At 36.6% G+C, this 18,002-nt stretch overlaps 1 protein-coding gene across 1 annotated transcript in view; it reads right to left on the bottom strand.

The window, feature by feature from the left end:
* Positions 1-16,256, bottom strand: part of LOC146587852 (multidrug resistance-associated protein 1-like) — a 36,716-nt gene extending 20,460 nt beyond the window's left edge. Inside the window, exons 1-12 of the mRNA XM_085318918.1 lie at positions 16,135-16,256; positions 14,290-14,351; positions 11,569-11,710; positions 10,145-10,302; positions 8,854-9,031; positions 7,004-7,258; positions 5,588-5,653; positions 4,830-4,967; positions 3,112-3,258; positions 2,234-2,318; positions 2,053-2,119; positions 372-498 (exon numbers count right to left, since the gene is read on the bottom strand). Of these exons, the coding sequence (XP_085175044.1) occupies positions 372-498; positions 2,053-2,119; positions 2,234-2,318; positions 3,112-3,258; positions 4,830-4,967; positions 5,588-5,653; positions 7,004-7,258; positions 8,854-9,031; positions 10,145-10,302; positions 11,569-11,710; positions 14,290-14,351; positions 16,135-16,197 (1,488 nt within the window). The 5' untranslated portion in view covers positions 16,198-16,256. The remainder of the gene's footprint in view (positions 1-371; positions 499-2,052; positions 2,120-2,233; positions 2,319-3,111; positions 3,259-4,829; positions 4,968-5,587; positions 5,654-7,003; positions 7,259-8,853; positions 9,032-10,144; positions 10,303-11,568; positions 11,711-14,289; positions 14,352-16,134) is intronic.
* Positions 16,257-18,002: the final 1,746 nt, after the last annotated feature.

Raw genomic sequence — 18,002 nt, 5'->3', positions numbered from 1 at the left:
TCTATAAATGTAAGCCTTTGCAAGAGGCTTATACATGAGTTTACTGCTGTTCCAAGTGGGCCATGCTTGTGCAGCTGTTCAAAGCCAGCAATCATTAAATGTTTAGGCTCAATATATGATTTAACCACTTAGGATTTTCACACTGAATTATAGTAGACTATAACAAAATGAGAATAACTCTGCACTTAGCCCCATTACCAAATGGCACTGTGCTACTTATTTTCTTTGAAAATTCAAGATTAAGAAGCTAAGCACTGAAACTTCCATTGCCAAAATGTTTCTTTTTGCAATCATAAATAGTTGAGCATTATAAACTCACTCAGAGTCTACTTAATTTTGTTATGGAGGGGGGAAAAAAAAAACAACCTTACTCGTCTCTGAACTGTTCCTTCGAGTTTCTCCATTTCTCCAAGAATAGCAGAAAGAAAAGATGACTTTCCAGATCCAACCTGTCCCACAACAGCAACTAAAGAGCCTTCAGGAATGCTGACACTCAGACTGTAAACATTGAGGAAGACAAATTAGTTACCCTCTCCATAGATACTGCATAATGTATGAGCTAGGATCACTTTAAGAAAGAAATATTCYATTCTACCCTCACAACGATCAGAGATTAGGACCTCAGTTTTGGCGTCTTTTGACTACGTACATTTTAGACACTTGCAATAAATGACCATGTATTTTTCTGCAAGTAAAGAAGTCATCCTTTCATTTGATGACAACAGAATCAAACAGAAGATGGTTTAACCAGTAAGTAACAGTATTCTTCTCAGTCCTGTGTTTCATTTGCATCTTCCTCTGCTTATCAGCTGCTAGGTTTCTCATGCGTACCACCATTACAGCACCTACCATAGCCAATGTGTGACCCCAATTAAGAAAACAATAGCTGTTTTGAGTAAGTAAGGCTGACCTCATCCTCCACAGATTTTGCTGTCAAAATTAACTGTGGTTTGAATCTGAACCTATTCAGGGTACAATACTCATGAACTTTAGCATAGAAGCAGAGCCACTTGCTTCATCCATGTTCCATGCTAACTGGATTTACGCACATTCTGATTTGAAACTCCTATGCTACAATAAGCACAGTTCCTTCAGAGTGGAGTTTGAAGCACAGAGGAGGTAAAGAAAGATGATTGTATGCAGAGACTATACCAGACTTTAATGGAGTCTATTTATGGTGCTGAAAGTKGTTCATACTTGGACACCATACTAAAGGCTATGGTGTTTGAGATTTGGGCACTCAATGCCATGTTATGGGAAGCGATGCCCCCCCCCACCCACCCTGAGAGGAACAGGGTAGACCACATGGTTTGGATTGTGTAGGTTGTAACCTCTTCAGCTGTCTTAGGGATACTTAACAGAACTTATCAAAATAGGTTCTTCATGCTGCTCTGAAGCTTGCTCATTCCTTTCCATTTCCTTATTAACCCTCCAACATGTTCATCATGTAGTTGCATGGCTCAATTTACACCTAAGAAAATATCTTGGTAAGAAATGACACCCCCCCAAAAAAAAACGAAGGCTGTTTTTCAAGCATGAGACACCACTGTGAGATAAGCAAATTTTTGTTTGTTTGCTCTTTCTAAAGGATGCCATGAGCTAAATAGAYGTTAATGTTAAGGCTACATAAACTCCTTTAGTTTACTTGCAGGCAATGTAGAATGTTTTTAGTGGGCTCAGTATAGCAACAAAATGGCATCTTGCCAGTTAATGTACCACAGGAAGCAATTCAGGAAAAAATGATGTTACAGTTGTTAARTCTCCTCTGTGCAAACTAGGGAGTATAGGGGGAAGGAAAGAAAGAATGAATAGGAGTACTAGCTTCCCCTGGGAAGTGCTATGTGGGGGAATATATGCTTTTTCTGGCTGCTACTGCAGCAGAGAAATCAGGTTAGATTTGACTTTCCAGAACATACTGATCACATAGGCTACTTTGGAAACAGTACCCTATGTTCTTTTTGATACGTACCATTATGAACTACTACAAACAAAATCTCCATAGGCTTCAGAGTCTGTAAAGGAGCTCATAAAAGTAACTAGGAAATATCTTACTTTTTTAAGACTGGTAGGCCACTTTTATCCCAGCGAAATGAAGCATCGGTAAATCCAACAGCATGACCTGTTGCAGTAACGAAAAGAAGAGCAATGCATTCCAAATGCATCCCCTCAGTTCAGGTTCTGAATCATCATCTATATAAACTAAGCAATGAAAAAYAAACAACTATGGCCTTACTTCCACTGTAGTTTGTGTTTACATCTTCAGGATTAAGATCCTCAGCATACAAAAAATCCTCTAAACGGCTCAGAGAAACTTTGGTCTGCAAAATGAACAAATCTATATAGTCCTTGCAACATGTTTATACGATTTGAATTTTAAGTAATAGTTTAAAAATTATAAACAACATGGAAAAAAAAGAGATTCCTTGTCTTATTTAAGGATAGAAAACAAAGGTGTTCAGGTTATGTAAAAATCATTTTGTTGAATTAAGTACTACATAAACTAAAGGCCTAAACTTTTTTYCCTTTTTTTGTGAGGATCTACTGCTTAGCAGTTATAAAATAACAGAACATGCTTGACATATCCAATGTAATCTCTGAATGTCTGGTTCTTCTTAGTGACTTAAAGAAACTGTTTTCAAAAAAAAAATGATAAAAACACTTTGGGTTCGAGTTCTTGTTTTAAGAAACCATGCATGTCAACTATCTCTTAATAAATGAAGCTCGTAATATTTCACTGTGAGTTTATGATGAGATGTCCATTCCTGTGCTGTGATATGAAATGCAATGAACTTACTTATGCTTATGCTAAGTTTTCATAAGACTTAGTTCTAATAGCTTAAAAGTTTTTGACTTTGCAGCATGTAGACCACAAAGGAAATCAGATCAGGATCCCAGCCAAGGTCAGGCATGCTACATCACTGTCATCGTGTTTAAAAGGTCATGGGACATCTTTTRAATAGCCTTAATGCTTTGTGTTGCATAAAGATACTGTGCAGTTTCATATCAATAAAGTATACCTTAAAATAATTGACTTAATAAATGAAACACATGACACAGAAGATCAAGATCAGAGTAAATGAGAGCCTTGTACAGCACCCTATTCATGTTTACCTGAGCTACAGCAGAGATGACAGATGGTAAATCAAACAATGGCAGTCGCAGAATGTTAAATAAAGAAATAGATGTAAAAACTTTAGTTGCTGTTAAAACATTCTCTTCATCCACATAAAAAAAGACTCCAAATGTAGCCAACGAGACCTTTTAAATCCAAAAATAGAAAAGATATATCTGGAAACAAAATCACATTTTAAATAAAATTTATACATATCTATTATTTTTCTTTGCAGTTGAGAGGTGTGAAATCCTATTTCTGTTCACTTATGAACAAGAACTCTTTTGCATCTACTGCACACGAAGTTTCTTGCACGGCTCCACTATGGAGTGCAGTAATACTTTAATTTTATTATGATACATGGCCACTGTGTTTGACCCAGCTGGAYACACATGTAACCACATAAACAGCTTTCCCATCTCAGGAACAGATTTCTTCACTTTAAAAACATTGATGCAGGATGTTCCTGCAAATTCAGACTTTTTTTTTCATTTTGCTAAACATTGTTGTGACATTGGTCATAAAGTAAAACTATTTACTACAGGTTGTTTTATTTTTGACCACCTGGAGTTTTCTTCAAAAATGCCTACAAATCACTATCTTCAACCTCTTGTCTAGCAAAATAGATTAAGGCAATACTTCTTTTCTTATGTTCCAAAGTTGCCTGATGCATTGATGACCAAGTTCTTCCTGTTGTTTGCCCTATTTCACTTGAATGGTCGGCAGTAATCTTCAACAACCCAGATTTTTCATAAAAGGCAGCACTGTTTGAAAGGCTTTGCTTTGTTAAGGATGACTGAGATTGCACCGCTGGCCTTGTGGGCACACACAGTGGCTGCTCTTAGCTTGATGAGGCTAAGCTTCCCAGGCTTCCTTTCTGTACTCACCAGAGTAAGCCAGGCTCCTACACAACAGACACACAACCCTTCAGAATCACCCAGAAAAGGCTAAAATTAAGTTCCTGTTCTATGGTGTCTCTGTTGAATTTAGGAGTTAATTATCTCACTGCACTCAGTTTGATCTTTGTGGATTCCTCTCATTCACTGGCTCAAACAGACTGAAGAAGCATGACCCTCACCCTCCCTCTCACTGTTCCTAAGRAATATTCTGCTTCACCTCTTACAAGTTCAGCACTAATGAGGTGCCAGTTTGTGTGACTAAAGTTAATGGTGRTCATTTATCCCAAATGAAGGTTCCAATTTGATCAATTTACTTTCTGATGGCGTTAAATAGAGGGATTTAAAGGGACTTTCCAAATGCCTCCCTAATACACTTCCACTGAAACAGGTCTGAATGAATTTCTTATCTTTTTTCTTATATTTAGAGCTTTAGCGCACAGGAAGGGGATATGCACAAATACAGATTGAAAGGACATTCCCTTGAAACTTCAAGAAGGAGAAGTATAAAGGCATTCGATTGTCCATGCAATAAGAAAAGTCTGATTAAAATACTAAAATGAGATTCAGGAGACCTGGATTTAATTCATGACTTTCTAGTAGAGATCTCCAACAGCTTGATCAATCTATAATCTCTCTGTCTCTTTCCTCTCCAGTCATTTAAGCGTTGCCATAACCTCTGAATTCAGATATATTGTGCTGATAAACTTAATGTCTTTGAGACATTGGGAAGTAAAGTTTGTAAGGCATTCAGCTACTAAAGCAATAGGTAACCTATAAAGAAACAATCCTGCATGAATGAACACTTTTATAGAACAGACCATAAAAGGAATACACGTCAATGTTAGCATGGAGTATGTCGCCAGATACCCAGATGACTTCAAAACGTCTACTTCACGTTCTCTAATGCTCATGACCTTCCTTTGATATGAAGGTTCCCATGCATAAAGTTTGAGAATCTAGAGAAATCAAAGAAAAAGGATATTTTAATAAAAACAAAAGCAGCAGTGATCATGCTTCAGAAAATAAATTTAAGCACCAAATATCATTGCAAATATTCAGCTATCCCAAATTGTAAAAATCTGAACATTTTATAAATGAAATCAAAACTTGAGATAACTCAAAACTAGACTGTTCTTATGGAAAGTATGCTCTAGTCCTCCTACTTCTATGCATTTCAATATGTCCCTTACATATCACAAATGATAAGTAGGTYTATTTCAAATAGAAGCATAAGCAACAAATAAAACTAGTCAATTTAAYGTATTTTCCTTCTGCACTAAAATTTTACTCTGTTAAAGGTTTACAGCCATCTATTAACACATTTGATATTCTCATTTTTTTTAAAAAAAAGTGGTAGTAAAACTAAGATATTATGGATTTTTCAAATCAAATTAAGCCAATATTTTTTTTTAAAAAAAAAACTTTAAAGTATATTATATTAAAGCATTTTCTCTTTAACTTTTTTCTCAATTTCRGCTGAAAGACTACTCATGAAACCTTAGTTTGATAAATAATACACATTYTATCTTCACAAGCTAACAGAGAAACAAAAAAAGATTATTAGTTGTGGCACTACCTTTATTCCATGTAACATTTCACTTAGTAGCTTGACTCGTTGATCTGAATACCTCATTTGGCTTTTCTGGTTAAAAGACAGTAATGCTTCCATTTTTCAGTGAGCAGAAGGAGAGTGAAATAGGCAGTATACTTCAGGCAATAAATACATTTTATATTATTTGGYTTTGCTGAAAAAAACACTTCCACTGCAGTTACATCATCTTCAGATAAACATATAYTCATACAGTTCATTATATAGGATAAAGAATAAATACACTATAATAACAATTTTCTGCTAAAATATCTTAAGAAATACACGTAAATTCTTTGTCTTTTCTTTGCTTCTTTCTCTGTTAACATTTTAATTCATTGTGAAGAAAATAATGATAACAGGCTTCCAGTATGAATATGGAACAACATATGTGCATAAAGTTATATACATATATATGCACATATACAGGAGTTAGGAAGAAAGTTCCCTCTGTTACTGGAAACACATTGTTACTGAAAGAAACAGTTTTTTAAAAAAAGCAAACRCAAATTCTTTGCACTGCTATGCTATACTTAGGCTCTTCTGCACTTCAATCCCAAAACGGTAATAAAAAGCCTCTTTAAAGTTTTCAATCTTATTCAAACACTACAACAAGTTTCAAATTTTAAACGGATTTCATTGTCCTTTGTAACTCTTCTCCATCTTTCATGTCACAGCAGGGACCTAATTCTGTATATTCTTTCTGCACCTGCAAAAAGAGGCAAGGGCTTTTGTTGCCATGTATCTGAACCACCATAGCTTTACAAAAGAAGCTCTGGAGATCCAGAGTCTTCAGTACCAAAGGCACAATAAGAAAGAGATGAATAACAGCCTCAGTAGCAATTCTAAAGTTAAGGTTGTAATCTTTTTCTTAGCGGAGATCACAGAAATTGTCAATCATGTATGTGGACAATACAGTGCCAAGAGAACTGTAACACGAGAGAAGCAGAAAAGACAGAGCACATTTAGCACCTTTGTGGGAATTCCCTAACCTCAGGAGAAYGTGCTAACTTTGAGTGAGCTGCTCAGCTTGGATAATGAAAGAGGGCTATAATCCTTGAAAATCCAGCATTTAATGGAATTACTCATATAATATATAAAAACATAATTGTTTCCTAGATTAAGTCTCACAATAATTCTTACCAAGATATTCTTTTATTATAATGAAAATTTGTATTTTCATTATAATACTAAATTTACTCAATACTAGTTTAGCTATCAAAGATAAGCATTTTTTACTGGAGTTATGCTTCCCTCCTCAGTGAAAAACAGTCTTGGCTTAGGGTTGTTCTATTAATTTTGATGCACCAATACTATTCTTACACATGCAAAAAAAAAAAAAAACCAAGTTGCTGTATCATGACAACTTAACCTCCCCTTCCTATGCCGATTTGTGTGTCTCACCTTCAGACTTTTCACTTTGGCTGCTATGAGCGCGTTTATAGGTATAACCAAACACAGCACTGCAACACCTGCTAGGATGGAAGGGCCAAGTTCTTGCCAGAGAAAGATGACAGCCATGAGGATCTGAAAGGGTGCTGACCACAGGAGGTTCAGGTTTACAGTTAGCTCCATGAGTTGCTGAGCATCTGCTGACATCAGGTTAACAATTTCCCCAGTTGTATAGTTTTGACGTGAGGAATTCGCTAAAGTTAAGGCCTGCAACCAAAAATTACACAGGGYAGAAGTCCCAGAAAGCAACACTTTGGATGGGTTTCAAGAACTGCTGTCTTTAGGTTCCCAGGAGGAACTAAAAAAAAGGATAACAAACAATAGAGCAAAGCCGAAATGACTGAAACGATTTGCAGCTCTTTATATCAAATAGGTAGGCAACCATAGTGCAGAGCCTGAAAAGTCTCAGCTCTGGGCTAGCTTAGAACCTCACAGTATAGAAACTGCGAACGGCAGGCTTCCCAGCAAGCACAAGTAAACTCACAGTGCAGCAGGCAGCACCATCAGTCCCAGGTGTATGGGGACAGACAGAGACACACATACACACACACACAAAAAATATATACCACATACACATCTTCTTCTCTCCCTTCCCAATTGATACCTAGCATTTTTCCACTCTGCCAYCTGCAACTTCCGCAACCACCAGGGCTGTGCTGCAGCATCATACTTCCTCCTCCTACATGGCAAACACAACCTGATCTGCCAGTCACTAACTTGCTAGATGTACTGACCCCAATAGGAGCCTCATACTACTCCCTATTCCTTCTGTCCCCAACACACTTTAATAGAGGACATGGAAGAAGGAATTCCTCTTTCTCCTGCATCATAACTGAAAAGTGAAATCTTGTGCACTTCTTCAGAAAATCCATCCTTATGGCACAGATTCTGTGCCATAAGATTTGTTCGAATTGCTTAAGAGATTGTCTTTTAAATTAATTGAGAAGACAGAGTAATTTATTTCAGACTTGAGTTATTTCTTGCCTTCCTTAACTGATGCTTAGCAGGTRAACACTGCAGTAAAGTATCAACTTGCCTCATTTATAATGAAGTAAATTGAAAGCGAAGCACACAGATTAAGCACACAGCTCAATCTCACATACTATATATTAACATYACTGTAAATGTTTTAATGTTTTGCAGGTCAGACACAACTACTTTTACTACTGCGCTATTCATCCTTGTAAAAATGGCAGAGGGCCCTCAACATATTTCATTAAAGGTGGGATAAGGTATATGTACAGTTCCATGGCAGTTCACCATCTTAAAAAAGAAGAAAAAAACTGAGAAAAAATGTCTAACTTACTGAATATCCAAATCAACTGAAAATCAGTTTACTAAAATAGGGCAGAAAACTTTCAATCTCCACAAGGAACAGTTTGGCCAACTTCAATTTCTTCTGCTCTCTACCACTGTATAGTAAAACAGTGATCACCTGCATTCTTTCTTGTATCCAGTAACGCACTCCAGACATCTATCTTATAGTTTTCCCAGCTCATAGAGTAAACTTGGRGAAATTAGCCCTAATCACAATAGGAAGATTCCAGCTTCCTCATGTACCTCTAATATTATCTCTGTACAGGTGGTGAYCAAAATATCTGATTGTAGGATTACAATAGAAACACTGCTGAAAATCCAAATTACTATAAATAATCAGCAAAATATAAAGTCAATCTATTAGTCTGCTGCCAGCAGTCTATAAAATCTTGGGTTTTCAACTTGCTGATAAATATAGCATTTTTTAAAAAATTGAGGGTTTATTTTGTTGGTTGTTTTGAAGGGAAGGCAGAATATATAATTACCTTTTTGTATATCAGGCCTACAACGGCAGTTTTGATTTTAACTGCAGTAAGCATGTTGTTACGCTGGTATAATTGATGGACRAGAGTTTGAGAGAGAACTACCAAAAAAAGGGCAATAGCATATATATAKCCACTCCTAGGTGAACCAGGATGATTTTCACTCAACATTATCAGTGCTCTGAAAATGAAACAAAATAAATTTTAGAATCTACACATTAAATCAACGTCTGACAACAGAAAGTTTAATAAAGTGATATACTGCCAACTTAATCTGTTTTTGTTTCTAAATATGCTAGAAGGCCATGAAGAAACACTCTGTTACAAAARGTAATATTTATCTGTGTTTTACACTTTGTCAGCTTAGAAACAATTCTCATATACTACTCTAGAGATGATTTACTATTGCTGACTTCTTTGAAAATGCAATATAAATACCAAATGGAAAAGAGAAAAAATTACATTTTAATAAGATATTTTTAGGTAGAAATGCCACATCTACCAACTATGAGAGAGAGAGAAAAAGAGAGAGAGAGAGAGGGAGGGAGGGAGGGAGAGAGGGGGAAGGAGGGGGAAAGAGAGAAAAGCAGAAGGAAAGAAGGGAGGGAGGGAAGAAAGAAGGAAAGGAGGATCTAGGGGAATAATAATTCTTATTTTTGTACTAGTAATAGGTTTTCTTAATCAAAAACTGTGAGGACTTCAAAAAGATTTTATTGTTAACAGTTCTGTTCAATATCCAAGCATACCATAGGATTACTGTGATACAGGGTATAGTATGGTGGTTAACAGTAATACTGTTCATTATCTATTGTAAACACATTAGTATTTGACAAATGCTTAACACTTCCTTGGTACCACAATTTATAAAAATCAATCCCATCCCACTTATGGTACCAACAACATTATAACAACAAGAGTCATTGCAGCTTTCCACTGAATGAAGAAGCTATAGATATTCTTGTACATTTAAGGGCTTTGTTGGAAAAAAAAAGAGAGAGAAATAATCGACAAAAAAGCAGGGAAGTTAAATATATTTGCATTGCATTTGTTTTTATATTTGATTTTACATTTAAGTATAATATTGTAGAGTTGAACTTCTATTGCTTTTGCCTTAGTCCTTTGACTAAGAAACTCCTGATTCTTTGAGCCTTCCCTCATTAGATCATGTAGAGATAATCATGAAAAAACATCTTAGCAAAACTAAGTTGTTTAGCTTGGTTTTGATAYTGACAATCCTTTAGCTTTACTATTCTATTACTCTTTGAATATAAAGTGAAGCACATTAAAAACTTACTTCATTATCTGTGGACCCATGAAAGCCAGAATATCAGCTATAACTTTCAGAAAGGCAACTTTAATCAGCAAAAATTTAAATGTTTGCCACAGTGGGAAAACCAAAGATGGTTTACAGAAATTTGTTTTCTTAAATAGCAKTCTTTTGATGTAAGAAGCCTGTGAAATTACAAAAACATGTACAGAATTAAGAGAAGAAATTATGTTCTCTCCCCCTCCCCAAGAAAATACAAAATTTATACTTGTGTCCATCTAAAGCCATCATTGCCCTCATGATCCAAAGAAACAAACTTCCTACATTGAAAAATGGAAGAAAAACTTTTATGTAAGAAATTAAGTGTAGTTTTATTTAGTCTGGCTAGAAGTCTTTTAGGAAAGAGTAAATATGGTTTCTCAGGTTGCCCCAACCACCCACAATTAYCATTAGAAATTACTTTAACTCTCAAATGATTATCATAGGTCAAAAACTTGGAGTGCACAACAGAGGAAATCTTCAAGGTAAACTAAAATGCATCATGTATAGCAGGCTTACAACAACTTCTATATTTAAGGCTGAATATCCTTTCTATTTTTTTCAGAATATTTGCAGTTATTGAAYAATTTATTCTTTTTCAGTTTGAATTTAGCTTATAAACAATTGCAAATATTCTTGCAAGGGCTCTGAAAAGAGTAACGAAGCTGTTCTTAGCTATTACAATAATGAAGGTCAGGTCATCCTCCACAGATTAGTTCAGTTGTAACAACAGTACCTGAAATAAAATTACCCTTAYTAAAAAATGCTTCTGGATGCTTTTGCTAAAAAGTGTGCCGATCATTATATGATCAGTAGAAGAAAAGAAAAAATCTATAAATACAAAAAAAGAGAAGTATTGAAGAAATGCTGCAAAGCCAAGCTCTGCAGGAGCCCTCTTCTTGATTATTTAAAACAAAAGCTACACCCTTTCTCGATTTAAAGGTTAGGCCCTCTCTCCTGAGAACTTCCTAACATTTTGGAGTTCACAGCGCACTTTAACAACAACAACGTAATAAATAACTGTAACTGAAAATGTCAAGGATTTACATGGAAATCAGACAGGCAAACTCAAGCAAAATCCAAAATATCTCATTACAGTTTTTGGTTGAATCTTGTTGTCCCAATAAGTCTTAAACTTCCCAACCCTTCTAATATACTTTCTATTAATATACAACTGCTTGTGGTAAGACTCAGGTGCTCCCAAAACAATGTTTAATTTAAACAATTAAGAAATAATTTAACAATTTAGAAAAATCCTATAGCCACAATAGAATGATTACAATACTGRTTGGCCTTTATAATCTTCAGAATGCGGGCTGTTCAACAAACAACAGGGTTTTGGAAATCTCCTCCAGAATCTAGACTCCTTAAATTTACAGAAGAATTTTGCCTATTGTCAGAATTATCACTACCTTTAATCCAGTGGTTGTTTTTTGTCTTTCCTTCCTCCATTGCTTTTCAAAGTTAGGACACACACTATACGGCGAATCATTTTCATTCAGTTCAAACAGGTCATCCCTCTCCAATGGCTTCCTRTAGCCTATAGATATTAGTCTGAAAGAAAGCAATAAATTTAGACAGCATAAAATACAGCACACAAAAGCAGAAATTCTAAYGGGAAAAGTTAGCAATATCATGTATAGTACACAAATAAACTCTGTAGTCAACATAATCTATGTGATTCTATAACAGGCTGCAAGCTAAACAGGGGCACCTAGTTATGGTCAGCTTAAATATACTGAAATTCACCAGAAGCAAAAGAACCCCAAATAACAAATTCTGAGGAAACTTTGCACCTCAGAGTCTGTCCAAATTTCTTATCCTGTACTACTTTGTAGGAAAATATTATATTTCTTTAGAGATAAAAGAAATCACTTCAAAACACATCTATTTAGTGTAATTACTCAGTTACTACTATGACCTGAAAGGAAATACCCTTTTCATCACAGGACTGCATTGCTGTCACTCATCTTTAACCAAGGTAACAAGCTTAAACCACAAAGTTCCAGCACAAGTACAATGAAAAATTTCTTATAGTAGTTCTTCATTTCTTAAAATGTTGTTATTCAGTTTTTAAAAAAATCATATCAATATTAAAATGGTCAAACATGGCTGATATATACACTGATACCACAGGAACTCTATTTCAAAAAATAACAGAATATCTATTTTTTGAAGAGCCTGACAAATTTTAAATAGAAGCAAACCATGTTGTACAATTTCTGAGACAAGGAAAATGTAAAAAGACTAGTGTTGCCAAAGCACTTCAACTTAAAGAAAGTTTCAAACATCTAAGAATCAAAGTCAGGACACACATAGTAGCCCTCTGGAGAGGAAAAGCACTCTAATAGACACATTCATAGATGCTTGAGTGTGTCTGTTAGAGTGATTTTCCTCACCAGAGGGCTACTATGCAAGCGCAGTGTACTTGCTTTTCCAGTGTGCACTCCCAGGGTAGAGCATCCTGCCAGCGTTGGACTCGGTGCTAAAATGCATGCCACTTGCTTAGCACAAGACTCAGAAACACTTTGTTGGAAGTTATAAAATTCTAGTGGGGATGGAGCCCACTATCCCTAAAGACTGTCCAAATGTCTGCTAAAGCTGCACCATGAAAATGAAGTAAAATATCTTAAGCTCGTTAAATCAAGGCAAAAATAACATAGCTTCTTATGAAGACTGCCAACAAAGATGAGGAGAGCTGACCAGCTCTGTACGCTCCTTAAATAGTAGTTTCTCATGATCTCAATTCCAAAAACCCACTGGTATCACAAAGGATAGATAAATTTAACAAATGCCCTTCATACTGGAATCCCAAACTGCCTCAAGGCTAAGAAAACGTCACATAGCATTACAGGTTTATTATGTAATAATGGAGACCTCTTCACTGCGTACAAGCGCTTATGGCAAATACACCTTTAACAATTGTTTGCTTCTGGCTGGAAAGAGCGTACATAGCTATTCTAATATTTAAGTATTAATTACATAAAGTTAGTTATTTCATAGATAAACTCGTACTAAGCTGAATAGAAACCATATATATTTTTTCTTTTCTTGCTAAACTTTGTGGAAATGATTAAAAATTTTAAAGGATAGCCTTGATTTGACATTTGCAATTTGGGTGAACACTGTGAAATAAAGAAAATGAACAAGTTAAGTGTCAAATAAAAGTGCTGAACTAAATACACTGCCAAACTTCAGGAAAACTGATTTTTTTATTTATGCTCTAGCAATGTACAAATTGKTAAAATCATAGCTTATTTGAAAACAACTTCAGTGTAGCTAGAGTTTCACCAAAAACCCTGAATGCTTGAAATAAGCTAATTGTTTTGCCTTAATTTACTAATAGCAAACATTATATTCAGTCCCCCCCCCTAAAATTAATGATACTAAATAAAGCAAGAAGTAGTTGTAATACTCTTAAAATGCTTACTTTCCTCATTCTTAGATTTTTGAATAGTTCAGTATGTGTCTGGCTCAAAAATGTCAAGAATGAGTAATGGTCAGGAGACAAACTTGACATAGTTGAACTTTCAGTTCCTATTTTTGGATGGAAAAATTTCCCAATAAGTAGAGGGACTTTATTGGTGCTTGTGAACAGGTGATCTACAGTAACAAAGACACATGACCTGAAATAAAGGGAGAAGTTCAAGCACGAAATCAGCTACCTGGAAAACATTTTAGCTGAATATTTGTTCCTGCAGATCTAGAAAATTGTTATACTTACGGTTCTATATGGGGTTCAAAGAAAATCTGATTTACAAACATAGACAATAAATAAAAAGGTCAGCTCAATTTGGATTTGGGTTTATATCCCACCACCTAAAAATATTGTCTATTGTGAAAACATTTAGCTCCTTAGTTCCTGGTATCATTAACAAGTGTGAAGTATTTATCTGTTTAAGTAATGAAATCAGGTAATAYATGCAATTACTACTTCTTTGTAGAAGCAAAATTCTAGGATATATTTTAATATGATCTATAAAAGTTGAAAACTGATATTTGTACAGAAAGCGAAAAGCAATCTCTGGCTTAGACTCTARATCAAGTCTGAATGAAAGCATGCAATGTAGGTGTGTGTTCTGTAACTCAGTGAACGTCAATGAATGTTAACAAACACTTTAATAAATTCTCACCTGCTAAACCAAGAATATGTTAATTTACTAAAGACACAAGCATTTTCTTCAGGACTGCATTTCTGTTAAAAAAAGGTAGGGGGAGAAAAATATCAATGCTACTTGAAAAGACTTCTTCTTTCACTAAAAATATAGTTTTGGGAAGCTGCTTAATTCTGAGCTATAATAATGAGAGTTATTAGTGGAACTATCCATTAAATGTATTTATTTTAGTTACAACTTTACATCATATTTTAAATTGCAGAATTACCAGAAATCTTTTTCACAACAGTATTTACCATCCTTTTCTTCAGACTGGCCCCTCCTCCTAACCTATTCTGCCCTTTCCCCCTTCTTCCCTGATGGTATCCAGTCCTACCCAATGCCTATACTGCACTTGCACTTGATTTTTTCATTGCYTGCTCCCACCAATATATTCTGTTTCTCTCTAACATAAAGCATGAAGAAGGAGAGAAACTTACAGGTACAGGACTTARTAAAAGAACTTATCTCTCTCTCTCTGTAAGAAAACAGAAATCACTACCTTATCTTGATTTTACATTATTTACATATACTTTACACTAGAATACAGTAATACCAACAGTAAATCATGCACAGTAYGAGCAAACCTTCCTTAAGGCTCTGACAGTTAAAATGTTGCTTTCTSATTTGAAAACCTAGCTATTGGAAGACCAGCAAACACCTTTCACACCTTAACATATGAAGGACTACTAATGTGTAAAACACATGTAAAGAGAAGAAAAATATGAGGATTGTGTCATTGCCAATTTCACACTTTCAGTGGAGATAAGCATAATAGAGGAAAACAAATACAAACCCTCCCACACTCCTTGGGGAATTTGTATCCACACCCAAGACCTCACCACACCTAAGGAGGAAATTCCGCAGCTCAGAAATTCAGTATCACCTTAAAATTATTTCTAACAAGAAAGGCACTTACAGATCCTTTCTGCAGGTGTTRTAAAAACCCACTTGTCAAAAATACATGGTGTTGGTGCTCCGAGACCCTGTATATTTTCATAATTTGTGTTCTACTTTCAGTCAAAAAAAACCCTCAAAAAACTAAAGGATAATGCAAGAAACAAATATACAAGAAAAATGTTGTCTCTGTAACAAACTCATCTTGCTGTGCATCTGATGGAAAAACTCGCACTTTGGTATCAGATTTAACTATCTGTCACTGCCCATTATTATTTCTGAGTTTTACATTCACACACTGTTGTCTGTTAACTTTTCACTAATGGAGAACAGCAGAAATGTTAGTATGACGATCTCCGGCTTTGGTGAAGTTCTGCTCCCATTTCTGTCATTAGCAAATGTATTTCCTTACGAAACAAAAACCCGAAGAGATATATTGAACACAGCATTGGCCTAAGGACTATCCTCTTCTCCCTATAAATACGAAGTATGGATCCCAGGACATACCTGCAACACCTAATATTTCCTATTAACTGCATCTTCACACGAAAAACATCTACAGGAAACCCGATCAAATTTAAAGCAGGTACTCCTTCACTGTCTTTTCTCACAGTTTTCTGATTTAAAACCTTGCTTTCCTGTATCAATTACAATAATACATTGGTATTTGACAGCCTGAACACATTTCTAACAGGCGATTATTAGGATTCTACGACTGTATTTATTTGGAAAGAAACCCCAGCAGGTTTGGATGGGCTGCTGGTGTCACTTCAGGTGCTGGTGTAGACGCCGCCACGTCCAGTTTTATTATACCGGCGCCTCCGCCCGCCGCCCCCGGCAGCACCCGGCCGCGCCGCGCCGCCGCCCCCGAGGCGCAGGAGAGGCCGCGAAAGGCCTCCGCGCCCGCCCGGCCCCGCGCTCCGTCACCTCCTTGCCGGACGGGCTCAGGCGCTCGTAAAAGCCGCCCCGCGCACGGCCGGAAGCGGCCATGGCGGCGCCGCCGGCGTCAGTGTCGCCCTCACGTCCCGGCAAGCCCGCCGCTTCGGAGCTACGCCCCGCCCCGCCCCGCCCCGGCGTGGCCGCCCACGGCCGGCCGTTGGCGGCCGATGGGCGGCCGTTAGCGGCCGTTGGGCGCAGCGCGGCGCCCGTTGAACGACACGCAGGCTGATTTTGCAGGCTGCCCTGGGCAGTCAGCAGGTGCGGCGGGGTGGGACCGTGCTGCCTCCCCGCCGACTGCCAGCCACGGGGGAGGTCTTTTTTTAAACCAAGTCTTGGTAGATGGGTGCTGCTGGCTCAAGTCCCTGCCTAGTAAAACTGGGCCCACGGAGGGTGGGAGCTGCGTTGTGCTTCTCTGTTTAGACCGCATCGGTCTTCCTTTTAAAGCAGAGCACCCCAGCGCAATCACTGCGGGACAGATCCAACTTAAATACAAAATCTAAATGGCATATATGCAGTGTTGTCATAACTATTCCCCCAAAGCTAGCAGTTAAACCTGGTTGGTCACTAGAGTGTCAAGTAGGAATACTGGCAAATTGTATAGAAAATTACGTTTTGACCTTTGTTACTTGTGTTTCTTTTTAGCTTTGCTTTTCAGAGGTCTAGCATTGTTTCATTCAGCTTGTTCAATGCTGTTTATGCAAAGGTAGGTAGGAAGCTGTAATAATACTATCACTGTCATTTCTTCTAAACATGAAGTTTCCTCCAAAGTTCATGAAAATTAGTATCTTGATTGTACTCTGTAGTTTCATCTAAATCACAAACCAAAAATATTGTTACATTTTCCTAAAGAATGAAAACAGAGACTGAAACAGCTAAGGGGTGAACAAATACTCCAGGCTAAAGCCAAGTGTTTCTATATACAATAATTTATTTCCTAAACCTGGTGACAGTGTAATTAAAATAGCAGTAAGATCCTGACTAAAATGAGGTCCTGATTAAGTTGTCAGATGTATAGAAGAGATTTAGTTGTGACTGATGTTATCACACTCACCATGCTTCATTGCTCTCTTAACACACTGAGGAGTCCTAGGGAAGCGGATATTGAGAGGTGCTACAAATGCACACTTCCCTCAGGGAAAAAAGACTAAGAAGAAAGTGGCTAAGAAAAAAATATTTCTGTAGGATAAGATTGATGCTTTATCAACTATACAGGTATGATCATGTGTGACATTCATTTTTTAGTGTGTAATTGCACAGAAAGATTATCTTACCTATTTGCTGGGGAAATCTGATAAGGACATATTAGTATAGACTCTGGTTTGGACCTCCAACTGATTTCTCTTTTGTCTGATGAACGTCACTTGTAAATTAAGGTAATGTTAACATATTCTTTCTCTACTTGGTTATATTTACATTTCTTTAACATGTGAGACAAGTTTACAGAAACTGCATTTCACTTATTAACTTTTTCTATCATTATGGTATCTTCTGTGATCAGCAACTGATTAGTATAATGTTAGTCATATATTGCAACAGAAGTTGGTAATATCTACATAAYCTAGTACTAAAGTTATTGGTTGGGTGATAAAAAATGCAAGCATAAAAAGATACGATAAAAGATAAAAGGTACAAGCATTTGTGTGGAAGGGCAGAGGGAAAAGGAGTCAGGCAGACTTAGCATGTTTCTTAAAGATGTAAGGTGTAAACCTTTGTAACATACATTCTTTCTGGAGATAGCTGAATTCAGTTGCTAGTAACACCTCAAGGGTGCCATATTGTGGTGGTACAGGAATGTCCCTGAAGCTCAAGAAGTAATCCCTTTGAGAAGTTAAAAGTTTAAAAAATTATTTCATTAG

The sequence above is a fragment of the Rhea americana genome, unplaced genomic scaffold (assembly GCF_003343005.1).
Source record: "Rhea americana isolate MKP2758 unplaced genomic scaffold, rheAme1 scaffold_56, whole genome shotgun sequence".
Classification (NCBI taxonomy): Eukaryota; Metazoa; Chordata; class Aves; order Rheiformes; family Rheidae; genus Rhea; species Rhea americana.
The sequence above is the reverse complement of the archived record's forward strand: the minus strand, read 5'-3'. Positions and strand labels throughout refer to the sequence as shown.